The sequence below is a fragment of the Arachis stenosperma genome, chromosome 3 (assembly GCF_014773155.1).
Source record: "Arachis stenosperma cultivar V10309 chromosome 3, arast.V10309.gnm1.PFL2, whole genome shotgun sequence".
NCBI lineage: Eukaryota > Viridiplantae > Streptophyta > Magnoliopsida > Fabales > Fabaceae > Arachis > Arachis stenosperma.
In genome coordinates, this window is record NC_080379.1 from 170,712,457 (window position 1) to 170,726,953 (window position 14,497).

The 14,497-nt window shown below is 29.1% G+C and overlaps 1 protein-coding gene across 1 annotated transcript; it reads right to left on the reverse strand.

The window, feature by feature from the left end:
* Positions 1 to 9,963: 9,963 nt before the first annotated feature.
* Positions 9,964 to 12,965, reverse strand: LOC130970211 (agamous-like MADS-box protein MADS4). Its single transcript, XM_057896220.1, has 8 exons — positions 12,781 to 12,965; positions 11,423 to 11,501; positions 10,782 to 10,849; positions 10,607 to 10,706; positions 10,483 to 10,524; positions 10,350 to 10,391; positions 10,135 to 10,274; positions 9,964 to 10,039 (listed from the first exon to the last, which is right to left on the reverse strand). Exons 1-8 carry the CDS (start codon positions 12,963 to 12,965, stop codon positions 9,964 to 9,966), a joined length of 732 nt encoding a protein of 243 aa, XP_057752203.1.
* Positions 12,966 to 14,497: the final 1,532 nt, after the last annotated feature.

A 14,497-nucleotide genomic window follows, 5' to 3' on the forward strand; every position in this document is an offset into this window, starting at 1 on the left:
CGATGAAGTGGCTACTTCAAATGCTGGTATTGTTTCTGTGGCTGGATCTTATTTTAAGGACATCTTTTTCTCCAGTTGTCATGAGAATTCTGAACCTCTGTTTACTGATTTTGAACCTAAGGTTACAGCTCACATGAACCGTAGGCTTCAAAGACCAGTGACTATGGAGGAAGTGAAACGTGCAACATTTAGCATTCATCCTCAAAGTGCTCCAGGAGATGATGGTATGACAGCAAAATTTTTTCAAAACTTCTGGAACATACTTAGTGGTGATGTGTTTCGAGCAGTTAAGAGCTTCTTTTCAGGGGGCAGAATTTTGAAGGGTTTTAATCACACTCAGATCTGTCTTATTCCCAAGATTTCTGATGCTAAAGATATGATTCAGGTAAGACCAATAAGCCTATCTTCAGTCTTTTACAAGATTATCTCCAAAGTATTTGTACATAGACTTCAGGGTATGATGAATAGACTAATTAGCCCTACGCAGAGTGCTTTTATTAAAGGCAGATTAATCTCTGATAATATCCTAATTGCTCACGAGTGTATGCATTACTTGAAAAACAAAAAAAGGGGACTCGAAAATGAAATGGCGCTAAAATTAGATATGAGTAAGGCATATGATAGGGTGGAATGGCACTTTCTTTGGTTTATATTGGAGAAGTTTGGTTTTGACTCCCGGTGGATCATGTGGATTCGAGAATTAGTGACAACTGTTTCTTATTCTGTTATTGTGGAAGGACAACCTTATGGTTTCTTCAAACCAAATAGAAGTATTCGACAAGGAGATCCTCTATCTCCCTATCTTTTTCTTTTCTGTGCAGAAGGTCTCTCCTTCTTGCTACACAAGGCAAAACAAAACAGACTAATTCAGGGTCTTCAGATACATAGACGATGTCCCAAGGTCAACCACCTCCTCTTTGCTGATGATTCCATCTTATTCTGTAAGGCTAATCCTGAAGCATGTTCAAATATCCTGCATTTATTGAATTCTTATAAAAGCATCAGTGGCTAGAGGGTAAATCTTAATAAATCTGCTGTATTCTTTAGCCACAACACTCCATCCACTACTCGTACACTACTGGCTAACTCTATGAATATTAATCATATTGGGGTTCAGGATAAATACCTTGGTTTGCCTTCTACAATCTCTAAATCGAAAAAGGCTTCTTTTAGTATGATCAAAGAAAAGGTTCGGAAAAGAATCCAAGGGTGCAAGCGCAATCTTCTATCGTCAGGTGGTAGACACGTATTGCTTAAGGCAGTGGGAGAAACTGTTCCTATTTATACATTGTCTTGCTTCAAGTTACCTGATGGTTTAATCTCAGAAATTCACTCTCTACTTTCTCAGTTCTGGTGGGGACAAAAAGGTTCTGAAAGGCGGATGGCTTGGATTAGCTGGGACACTATGACTCACCCACGAAAAGAAGGAGGCCTTGGATTTAAAGATCTCAGAATCCAAAATCTGGCGCTTTTAGGCAAACAGTTTTGGCGACTTGTAACACAGCCTACTTCCTTATTATCCAAAATCCTAAGAGGTAAATACTTTAGCAATGGTAATGCTATAACGGCAGAAATTAGAGTCTTACCTACTTGGGGATGGAGGAGTATACTGGAAGGCCGAAAGATTGTTGAAAAAGGTCTTAATTGGGCTGTGGGTACTGGAGAGAATATCCGAACCTTTGAGGATCCTTGGCTGCCTCCTCCGTATCCTTTAATAATTTCTGACATGCCAAATAGACAAGCTATTGCTGAGTTGGTTCCAAGAGTTAAAGATCTAATTACTGAAAATAGGAATTGGAATCAGAATCTTATTCAAGAATTATTTCCCCAAGACGTTGCAAACAGGATTTTGTCAGTTAAAATTCAGCAGAGTAGGGACAAATTGCAATGGGATTTGAACAAATCCAAACAATATGATACAGCTTCAGGTTACAGAATTGGCTATTTATTTTACCATCCGCCTCTGGAGCTTTGCACTAATTATATGCAACAGAAAAAGCCGTGGATTGATCTATAGAAGTTGAACTTGCCTCACAAAAATAACCTATTTATCTGGAAAGCTCTCCATGGCCGGCTCCCGATGCTTGCTCAGATTCATCACCGCATCCCATCTATATCACCAATATGCCCCTGCTGTCATGAAGCCACCGAAACAGTCACTCATTGTTTGATCGATTGCTCTAGAATTAAAGATGTATGGTCTCAGAGTTATCTTCGTGACTGTCTTCCCCCCAGAGTCCTAACGACTTTTGGACATGGTGGATTGCATCAACAGAGATGCTTAACCTGTTGAAGAATGATGACCGTAATCCTCAATTGCTTGCCATCATTTGCTGGAACTACTGGAAAGCTCGCAACCAGTTGATTTTTGAAGGTTCTACTTCAATGCCGTCTGCCATTCTAGCAAGCTCTGTCAAGTTGCTCCGTGAAATCCAAAGAACTCCCAGTTTAGGTCGTCATCTCCATGAGGCAAGCTCTTAGTTGCATTCAATTTGATTTATCATTCTTTCTTCTTTAAGATTTTTTTCGTTTTTCGACCTTGCACCGTTGGATGAATACCTTCAGTGTAGTGTTTTTGGGAAATCCCCACCTTTCATTATGCTGTCCTGCTTTTGGACATCTTTGTATTTCATTTTTCGATAATTAATGAAATATAACCTACTATCTTTGGAAAAAAAAAAACAGAAATCTAAAATGTCAATGTGTTATAGTTTTAATTACATAATTTTTTTATACTTATTTAAGAGGATATAGATTCGAATTTCCATATAAATTATAGTAGGTGTTTAGATTAATATTTGTTAAATTAAAATTTGAATGAAAATAATTGTTTAAAATTGATTTTGGATAAAAATGAATTTGTATCAACATAAATTATATTTGATAATTCTATATTAAAATTATTTAAAAAAATATTTAAAAAATATAATATTAAATTATAATATTATTTTATAAATATATTTAATTTTTATATTTTTTAGTATATTTTTTATATAATATTTTTTTAGTATTTTATTTTCATATGTTATAATTTTTTTATTGTTAAAATAAAAATTAATATTTATTTCTTAAATTAAAAATAACATATAAAAATTGATAAAATATATTTTATATTAAAAAAATATATGAATAAATCAATAATTTTTTTTGATATTCCTTTTAAATATTCTCAATAATTTTATTTTTATTACTATTTTGATTTCTAATTTTTTATTAGTTATGTATTTATTATTATTTTTTTATTTAATTTATCATTTTTAATAAGAATAATAATACATATTATAAAAAATTAGAATAATAAACTTGTATGCAAAAATTATAATGATAAATTTTACAATGTTAAATAAAAAAATATTTTATAATTTTTTAGTATTTATTCCTTTATTAAGTATTAGTTTGGACTACAAATTTTTATTATTTACGATTCTATTGTTATATATGATCAGTTTTTATTTATTTTTGTCTTTTTTAATAAGATCAATAATTTATATTGTAAAAAAATTATAATAAAAAATTTAATAAAAAAATAAAAGTCAAAATATGAAAAAAATATTAAAAATAATAAAAAAAGAAATATTTACGTTATAAACGAGTAAAATAAATCTAATAATTATTATAAAAAAAACTATTAGAAAAATAAAAACTAAAAAAAATAAATATAAAACACTACGTTAAGTTAAGTGAATGCAGAAATAACTTTTTATTTCTGAAAAATTATGTCTACATTCAAAGCAAAAAAAAAAAAATACTAAACACAAAAACACAACTTTCAGAAAACTTAAATAATGCACTTAACCAAACACCCTATACTTTCAATGCTTTCCCTTGAAGTTACGAATATAATTATAACAGGTTTATAATATTATTTTATGTTTTCATATCATATACCCAGCAAACATTTATACAATCATTTTCATTCTAAAAATGGCTCAACTTAGGCAAATCGCACCAGCAAATTAACTAAAACAAAATGATGTAAAATGCCGAGCGAGTGTAAGTTTACAAGTGAAAACAATTGTGGTTTATTCATGATGATAAATGAAACAAATTAAAATTATGTGTGTGCAAGAGTTAAATTTTAATTTAGTCTTTAATATTTTGAATATTTTATTTTAATTTAAAAAATAAATAAATAAATTTAATATTATTCTATCATTAAATTTGACTCAAATATCTAGAAAAGGCCTACTGACTTATGGACTAATTAAGAATTTACGATTATGAATGTTGGTTATAAAGGGACAACTGCATCCATAGCTTGACTTTTTATGTAATTTTCTGAGACAAATCCCATAGTTTATCCAAAAAGAATTTGACTAATAATTAATGAAAAATTTTTTAATTAGTATCTATTAGTGGGTCGATTTTATTCTTTTTATAAAAATTGAATATTATATTAATTTTTAAATATATTAATTATTTATATCAAATTTAATTGTGAAATAACATTAAATTTATTTAAAATATTTTAAGACTGAAATAAAACATTTAAAATATTAAGTCTTAATATTAGAAACTAAAATAATAACATTTAAAACTTTTTAAAACTAAAATAGAATATTTAAAAAATTAAAAATCGAAAATTAAATACTAAAATAATACTTTATAATATTTGTATCTCAAACACTCCTCTTCATCCAACAATTTCTATACTAAATTACATGTTTACCTGCTTGTTCAAAAGTTTAATTTTTTTTTTCCCTCTTATGACCTGTTCCTCAGTTCCTGTGTGAAGCAACACGAGACAATTTGGGGTGATATAAGCCAACATTTGCCGTGATATAAGACCATTTTGGGTCATATACTCATAATTCATAAATCATAATGTATACTGGTATTAGATGATTTAGAAAATTGCATCATAAATATTTATTATTCATCTGACATAATACGTTGCAGCAAAAATAATATTTCATATATTTTCTTAAAGACATTTATTAGTCTGTGCTTTATTTGCAATTGTAATCACTCATTTTAATATGTATTAAAATTACATTAAAAAATAATTATGAATATAAGAAGCATGAAATCAATGTGTTAAAAAAAATTTAAAATAATCTCATATTTCATATGACATTGAGTATTTAACAGATATCAAGTATTTAAAAGATAATCATAAATTACTCTAAAGTTTTGGAGAATAAATTTAAACGTATTCAATAGAGTAAAAAGTAAGCGTAATTTTTTTTGTTATTCATGATATTTTTTAGTTTGACAAGTCATTAATTAATTTATTGTAAATCTAAATTTTATTTAAAAGTCTGTACAAAGTAAAATTTAAATCTTCATATCAATTAATACAAAAGAAAAAAGTCATCTCTAAGTTATGTGCTATAGTTTTGGATATAAGGCCCAATGAAATGTTTCAAGAGGAAAATAAAGGCCCAATAAAAATGTTGGGGTTATCTTTTCATCAACTTAGGAAAGTAATTAGTTTGATGGGTTCACAAGCTAGTTAAACTTAAAACCTCACATGGCCGAAAAGAAAAACCAGCACCCCAAAAGAATATGCAATATATATAAAAAAATATTCTTATGAGTCTTCTCGTTTATATGATTTCCACTTGGGAACTTCTTCAATTCCGAAAATAGAAATGATGTATATTATCTTCACATTCAGTTTCTTTAAATAATTTAACAAATAATGATGAGATACGGCACGGTGTTATTCATAGCATATCTGTTTCATAAGCTTCTTTAAAGTTGTAGATAAGCAAAAGATTATATTTCTAGTTTCGCATTTTATTACTTGGTCACAAAAATCAGACATTTTGATGGATAGAAATAGAACTCTCATTCACATGTTCCATTTAGTCCTTTTTTTTATTTTTTATTTGAAAAAAACATTTGTTTGTGGGTTTTATTTTGCAGAAGAACGTAAGCTTCCCACGTGTATGAAAAAAAAAAACCTTTTTCACGTGGCATCATTACTATATCAAACATAAATAAAAAAATATTTATTTCTTAAAACAAATAATTTCATCTCTATTTTACGAAATACATTTTTTTAAGGTTGAAGCAAGTTCTCTCACTGTAATGGCGAACCTGTCTTTTTTATAAAGTTTGTCCACTGCATCAGCGAACTTCATAATTTTTATAAAGTTGGCCTACTTCGTCTATGTTAATGGCAAACTTTCTCCAATCTATAATATAAATTTGAGTTCTTTTCATTCACATTTACATTTACCGTTTCTCTTTTATACTAATTTTTTATTATATTCTCTGTAATATCTAAAATATTATTATTATCAATTCATTATGATGGTAAAATTACATTTGATTAAGATGGATCTATTGTATTTAGTTATGCACAACCAACTTTTATATACTTATCGAATGAAGTGACAGAGCTGACGACGTTAAAAAATTTTATAATACATATAATTGGTCAATAATACGTAAAGAGGGTGAAAAAAATCTATTACAAATATTCAATGGAAGTGGACGACAATTTCGTAAAACCTCATCATTTTTAAAGTTACTTTGTTCTTAGGAATTAGAAAATCAATTTAGAATTTAAAAAGAAAAACAAAGTGTAATCTTAAAAGAAAGTTGTAATAGAAATTTAATTGTTAAAACTTAAGAATCAACAATATGTAAACCTTGATTTCTTTTTATCTATAAGCTTCAATTGGTTGGTTAATTTTCTGTTTACCATTGTTCGGTTCTATCTGCTTGTACCCTATCATCCAAATGCACATCCATATTAATTAGTTTTGGTAACAATATTTCTGTCGAGAAAACAAATTTTGAAGACTAAAAAGTGAAGTTAATAATACACCCAAACTCGTCAAGAAAACACACCTTCTAACCCTTTTTTTTCATTATATTATTTTATTTATTATTTGATTTTTTATAGATATGTCTAAAATAAGCACAACAATTATGTATTTATTAAATGCACCACATTTATATAGACTATTAAATTTGATTAGATAAAGATCAAAAATTGTCCTCACTATTTTGGTATCTGTCTTGGGATAGAAACCAATGGCAGGTTTCTAGATGCGTGCTAAATAGTAAGATTTTCAATACTGCGTTGCTATAACAAGATAATCACTAGTGTGCGCAAGTTCCATACCTTGGAATTAAATTTCAATACCTCAGATTTCATGGATACTGCTGGCGCAATATGAATGGGCCAGAAATGATTTTTAATATAGAGATAAAAATAATATTTTAATTAAATATTAATATTTAAAGTGTATTATAATATCGTAAATATGTAGAAAATATGTCTAATACGTATTTTTGTATTGATTAAAATGTTGATATGTGTTTAATACACGTATTGATTATTCACTTGCAAAATTCATCCACCTATAATTATATTAAATAATTTCATTTTCAACAAAAATACTAATATATATATATATATATATAATTAGCCCCATGGGTCGTTTATTTTCTAATAATGGAAGAAAACAAACAACTTTGGCATATATAATGATGTCCTAACTATAATGAACTTGGATATTGACCTGGCGAAACTTTGAGTTGCCTTATGAAAAATGTGATCCAACCCTTGTTCAAAGCATAATGCCAGCAAATTATGTGCATTTCTGGCTATCAAACCCATTATTTAAATAGCTTTTTTTTTGCTCTTAATTTTTACTCATAAGGATGTATGCTCGAGCTTCATCATTTTTGCAAATGATATCTGGACTGTTCTCAAGTTTTCAGTTATATCTTGTATGTATCGCAAGTAGTTCATGCTAATTAATAAGCAAACAAATTGTCGGCACAAGGGAACAAGAGAAAATGGCGCATAACTCGAAATTACCTTTTGAAGTCAAGCTTTTACTCAATAGATTAACATGTTACACGTACAGGGCTTGCAAATAGATTTTCCGTACAACACCAAAAGGCAACTTCAGAAATCCGTATATCTTTAAAAAAAAAAAGAAAAAAAAACAACTAACTAAAAGTATTTTACGGTATTTAATAAAAAATAAAAAAATTTTAATATATTAGATACATATATAAAATTTTTTATATTTATAAAAAAATTCATTTAAGATATTAAAATCCATGAAAATTATCAAAGCCTTTATTTATTTTGAAGCGATTGGTTAGTCAGTATTTAAAAATAGAATTTAGTGTTTATTTGAATGTCATTAAATTGATAAAAAAAATTTAAAAATATTTTTTTTTATTTTTTAACATAGTAAATTTTTACTAGTAAAATTAAAACATTAAAAAATAAAAAATATATTTTTTAAGAAATTATAATTTATATTTTTTAAAAAGATTTTTTTTAAAATATTTGTTACATAATAAATAAGTAAAAAGTATTTTTATATTTTATTAGGAAAAAAATCATTTACTTTTAGGAGAGTTTTAGTGAATGAGTTGAAAAAGGTGAAGAAGGATAGAAATTTTTGGGATTATGCAGTCCAAAATTTTTTGTGGCCACCCCCCATAATGTTCTTAATGTCAATTGTGATGCTAGTGTTCTCCCGAATTCACTTGTAGCAGGCTTTAGGTACATTATTTGTGAACATTATGGTACCTGAGTATTAAGTAATTCGGAATATCTACCCTTTAATTCAACTTTGAAAAATAAATTATTCACAATTTGAAATGATCTTATAATTGCATGAAAAATTAATTGTGATTCTTTGATTTGTGAAATTAATTCTATAGAAGTGTATCTTTTTTTGAATAATATTATCAACTATATTACAGATGATAATATGAATAATATAGAGAAGATTATAGAGTTATTAAGTAATAACTGAAAGGTGTATTTCACTTAAATTAGAAGAGAAATTAATATTACTGATTGTTTGATAAGAGCTAAGAGTGTTTATTTTTAATCAATATAGATTCACAAGTAATGACCTCAAACAAATTTTGTTAAAAAATTTTGCTGTGTAGTTTTTTAAAATTGTATTTTTGCTTATTTTAGTTTTTGTTACAAACACAAAAAAATATTATTATATCTAAATATAATTTAAAAATAAAATATATTTTTACATAAAATTATTTTTATTTTTTTATAATTTTTTTTAGAAAAATATAACTAAAAAAATATTATTTTTTAAAACTTCATCAAAATAAACACTTAATTAAAGAATTAACATATTAGTTCTGACTCATCTCAAAAACTTAACAGAATAAAACAATATTAATAATATATCTCTATCAACAACTACTTCACCGTTTTAACCTAAAGAAGCTACTACTAACTATTAGTCTTTTGAGGTAAACGAAGAAAGCAAGGTACCTACTACTACTCTATAGATATACCTGTCACCGCTGCACTTGTCGGCGAGCTTGCCGTTGCCGGAGAACACTAACACCGCCACGTTTCCGTCACGAGCTTTCTTCATCAGTCCTTTCTTCTCTTGGAGAATCTCACCACCCTCCTCTTCCCCATTCCGATCGATCTCCTAAACCCTAACTACCTAGTAACTGCCTAGCTCGCTCCCCTTCTCCAAAAAGAAATCAGCAACCATCCTTAACTTGACACGTGTCTATTTGCACGTGCTTCCTCCATTTATCCGGATTTCTAATTTTCGATTGCACGTGTCACCATGATTCAAAGCCGGGGTCTTAATCCGTTAAGGAAGGTTTATGCACTTATCACTCATAATTAATGATGACTAATTGACTAAACTACTCCATCTTAAAAATATCTTAGCAAAACTCAACGTGTAACAATTTAAATGCAAGCACAAGAGTTAGAGAAGCAAACAAATAATTATTCTATTATGAGAAATTAAAGTTAACACAGCAAAGAAGTGCAGTTTTTATGAGAGTACACAGAGAACAGCACTGCTTATATGTAGTGTCCATACTAGCCAGTAGAAAATAAGAATTATAATAAGTCCATTACATGCCAAAGCGATTTTTTTTTTCTTTTTTCTTTTTTTGTTTGTGAAATAAAATTGAAAATAAACGAGATAGATATATGAAGCTGGAGTGGGTGTCACAAGGCATGGAGCTTGGTATATTCATCTATGGTAGCCATCCTCCCATGTAATTGCCCATGCTTGGGCCTGCCGTCACCACTGATACTGGATCAGGCTGATATCTGCCCTTGCAAAAATTCAAAACATGATTCTATTGTAATAATCAAGAAGTTCACAGAAATTATGATACATTATAGAAGAATTGGTGCGTACATACCCAATTTGTAAGGTAGGCTCACAATCCAATTGCTGGAAAAGAGGATCGGGCTGAGGTTGAGGTGGATGGCGGGCATATCCCATATCATCAACACCACCAGGATTCAGCTGCATTGGATTTATTTGATACCCTTCCAACTGCTAGATTTGGGTGATTCACAATTATATTCTTCTACTTTGCAATTATTTTAAGTTAGGGAGATAGATATTTCTTACCCTTTGTCTGAGAGCCCTGTTAGCCTCACTTAGCAAGTGTTCCTACACAAAACATAGAGGCTGGTCATGAGCAAATAATAATCACCCAATGCAAATTAAACACACCATGCAACCATAATGGATCACATAATACCTTACGTTGAAGTTCCGATAGCTGATCCAGCATGAATTGGGTCTGTACAGGAAACCACAATTGCAATATTAATAATGACTTTCTTCATTGTTACATACAGTGAAACACGAGTGAGATTACATACCCTTGTGGATCTGATTAGCTTCAACGACGAATCTAGCTGCCTTTCCAGTGACTCCAGCTCTTTGCTGCTTAGAGGGCCAAGATCTTCTCCCATCAGGTTTCTAATAACATATACACCATGTTAAAGGATTCCATCAACATACAGAGCATCAATTCAATTCAATATATGTATATACCTCTGGGACCTTTGTAGCGCTTCATAACGTGCCTTCAGCTTCAAGTATTCTTGTTGACTGCTTAATTCCTACATTCATAATGCCACAAAAATGCTTTCATAACTCAATTGCGCGCTCTAACACACTTTGTAAGCAAGGCATGATCTGAATCATTCACCTTCTAATAAAGGTAGAGACATCTGATCAAGTATTTTTGTTTTGTTTTTCTTTTTATGAAAATAGACATTATTACTACCAAATAGTCTTTGCTTGCAACATAAACAGCGCCCTTCTTTTCTTTTTTATTTTTATGTAGAGGAAGTTAGTATATAATATTTATAGATTATTACCACGAATTATATTATATAGAATTTTTTTAAACATTTTTATTGTTCATATACCTAAATTTGTGCTGAAAGTCAAATGAGAAGACAAAAATAAGCTAAAATATCTATTGTTCAGAGGCATACAGTTCTGATGAATTGCAACAAATGATACTACACCATTGTTATCTATGCATATAATATAATTAATAAGTGATAATTATTATGAATTTATAAATCAATTTTCCCGATTCCCTTATAGTAAAACTTGAGAGGTAAAAAGAAAAAAAAAAATGATGAAATTAAAGAGGATAATATGTTGGGACTATTCACCATTACCAAGGCTTCCCTAGTTGACACATTAGTTTCCGGTGCTCCATAGTTACATTTCTGATACCTCTCTAGTGTTTTCAGCATGCTGCATGTACAAACCAAATAAGAAAAAACATTAAAAATCATTGAATAAATTAGTACATGTCATACAAGTCCTTAGTACTTACAAAGGGATCAAACATATCTTGAATAAACTACATTCCACAACACCATATGAATATTATTACTATTGCCTAACATTAATGCCAATTAAGGACAATTATGCCATCTCCATCCTCTGTTAATATAATACTTAATGCATCTTCATTCTCACTTTGAATTAAAATAAGTAGTAACCAAATTAAGATTGTAAATTTACTCTAGTTTATACTATACTAATTAATTAATTAATTAACCCTGTATGTTAAAGCATCAAAGTATGTATAGTAATGAGAAAATTGTTCGGTAGAAAAGAGTGAGTAGTAGTATTTGTTGACAAGAGATTATTGCCTTGGTTCATGACTGTGAAACATGACAAAAAAAACTTTTTAAACCCAGAAATAAACTGGTAGAACATTGCAAATACTTTTGGTTACAGTCAGATCTAAAAAGGGCCAAGCTATAAGCATACTGGAGAAGAAGAAGAAAAAGGAAGAAAAAAGAAGAAGAGGTATGAAGTGATTGAAGAGAAAGAGGGGGTCAAGTCAAGTAATGAAATGGAATGGAAGCACGCAAGAAGAGACCATTCTGATTTGTGATTTCACAAAATGTCTCTATCATGAAATGATCAAATGAAAAACCATTTAAGTTGCCGTCACAAACATCAAGAGAAGACAAGTGATTTACAAGGAAAAGCAAGTTCTTCAAATTAAAAGCCTTTGGTCATGGCTGTGTTTCCAAGAACAAACCCCAGGTAACCCAACCAACTAAACCAAGATGATATTTTTTTTTTTTTTTACAAAAAATAAAAGAAAGAAAGAAACCAAGCCACGGCAGCATAAGAAATTAGAGGGAAAAAATATAAAATATAAAAAAAAGGGGCTAAAAATAGGAGAAGAAAGGAGAAAGAGGAAACCCTAGACATTGAAAAAAGAGCTGAATATTGGAAGCAGATGAGATCTGTGAATAAGCAAAGAAAAATGAAAAAATTGAATACAACAGTGATGGGCGTTGATGGCGTTTCCAGTTGCAGATCTAACAGCTATAAGATTGCAGAAAAACTCTAGGTGCTATAAACGCCGAGACATTCACGGAAACGGAAAGAGTGGATGAGTGTATAAAGCAAATTGAACTTTTTCACGTTTAGTGAGATTTGGAGATCTCGGTTAGCAGCATAAAGGTATGTGAGAAGAGAAGAGTCCTTTTTTTGTGTTTAAGAGTGATACCTTGAACTGCTGCAAAACTCGTACAGTTTTCCCCTATTGGAGAAGATGATGAGAGCAACCTCAGCATCACAAAGAACTGAAAGCTCATACGCCTTCTTCAGTAGCCCGTTTCTTCTCTTTGCAAAGGTCACTTGCCTGTTGATCTTGTTCTCAATTCTCTTCAACTCTACCCTTCCCCTTCCCATCTCTCTCTCTCTCAATATTATTATGGTTCTCACTTCTCAGGAAAAGAAAAAGAGAAGACTGTATATTATTATTATTATTATAGACATAGACACACTGGCTTGGGGGGATTAATAAGAAGAAGAGCAAAAGCATGTTAATGAAGCCCTAATGCAATCTCAAATATGCTTCATTCTCTCTCCACCTGTCACTTTCTCTCAGCTGCTATGTTGTGTTTAACACACTGCTAACTCAATGATAGCGACACCCACCCCGCTTAATTAGCTTCTTGGATATTAATTCAATCTCTAATCTCTTGTATTTTCACCACTTCTCTCTTCCTACACGTAAACTATACCTAATAATCCAACATTTCTTTAATAAATCTCGCTCTATCTTCTTTAATTCTATACTTATGTTTTCCAACACTTTTTTTTATTCTTATATTAACATAAATATTATTTATATTATTTCATTTATTATACTTACGTAGGGTCTATCTATTGAAATGTACTCACATTATTACACATAAAGAATAACAAGTATCATCAGTTGTGTGTTCTATTATTTTTAAAATCTCATAGCGCACTGTTATATCTTATATTTTCTTTCTTTGATACTGATTATCTATATTGTTTCATTTTTTACATTTTACCTGAAAATTGGATTAACAACGATTACTAATTAGGATAACTTCGGATCAAATTATATATATATATATATATATATATATATATATATATATTAGGTAAATTCTATGGTGTTTATGAGTTGGTGTTTAAATTTTGTCTAACTTAATTTTTTATAGTAAATTTTAATTTTTTTAAAATTATTTATTATTATGTTTTTTAAATTAAATATTATTTTTTAACTTATTTTAATAAATAGACACTATCTTTTAGGCACCATAACATTAATTTATATATATATAGTGATACATTTTCTTGTAAAAAAAAAATGTGACCATTTAACTAATTTCAACCTCTCACTATTATTAAATAAATCGTCCGAGATATATTAAAATTAACTATTAAAATTAATTATTAGAATAAAATATATATTAAAATATAAAATATATATTAAAAATAAGTTAAATTATATATATGTGTATATAAATATATATTGATTAGTTTTAGTAACTAATTTTTGTATGTAAATAATATTTTTAAAATAAATTTATTAGTGCTAGCTATTCACTTACAAAATTAATTCAAAGAATCATAAATATCATCTTAAAATATTATATTTTAGAAATTATATTTTTAGGGGGTCAAAAACTTGTAATAATTAGTAGTATGAATCTATTGGTCTAATTAAGTTGTGTTGACATGGGCATTATTAGTTAGAGTTTGAATTTGAATAGAAAACTTAATTGGGTAAAATTAGTGGTTAACCGTGTTGAAAGTGGGGTTGAAAGAAAGATGAGAGTGGATGATGAAATGATGAAAAGGATGATGATGATGATAATGGAAAACTAGGAGAATAGTGGGAGAAACCCTTTTTAGGGAGGGAGGGGGGTTGGTGTATTGAATATTGATGAAGAAGGAATAGAGAG

Coding starts and splice junctions, on each gene's coding strand:
- LOC130970211 (XM_057896220.1), bottom strand. CDS start 12,965: ATGGGAAGGGGAAGGGTAGAGTTGAAGAGAATTGAGAACAAGATCAAC. Junction 11,502..12,780: donor GAGTTTTGCAGCAGTTCAAG/GTATCACTCTTA, acceptor TTGTACATGCAG/CATGCTGAAAACACTAGAGA. Junction 10,392..10,482: donor TATCGGAACTTCAACGTAAG/GTATTATGTGAT, acceptor TGTTTTGTGTAG/GAACACTTGCTAAGTGAGGC.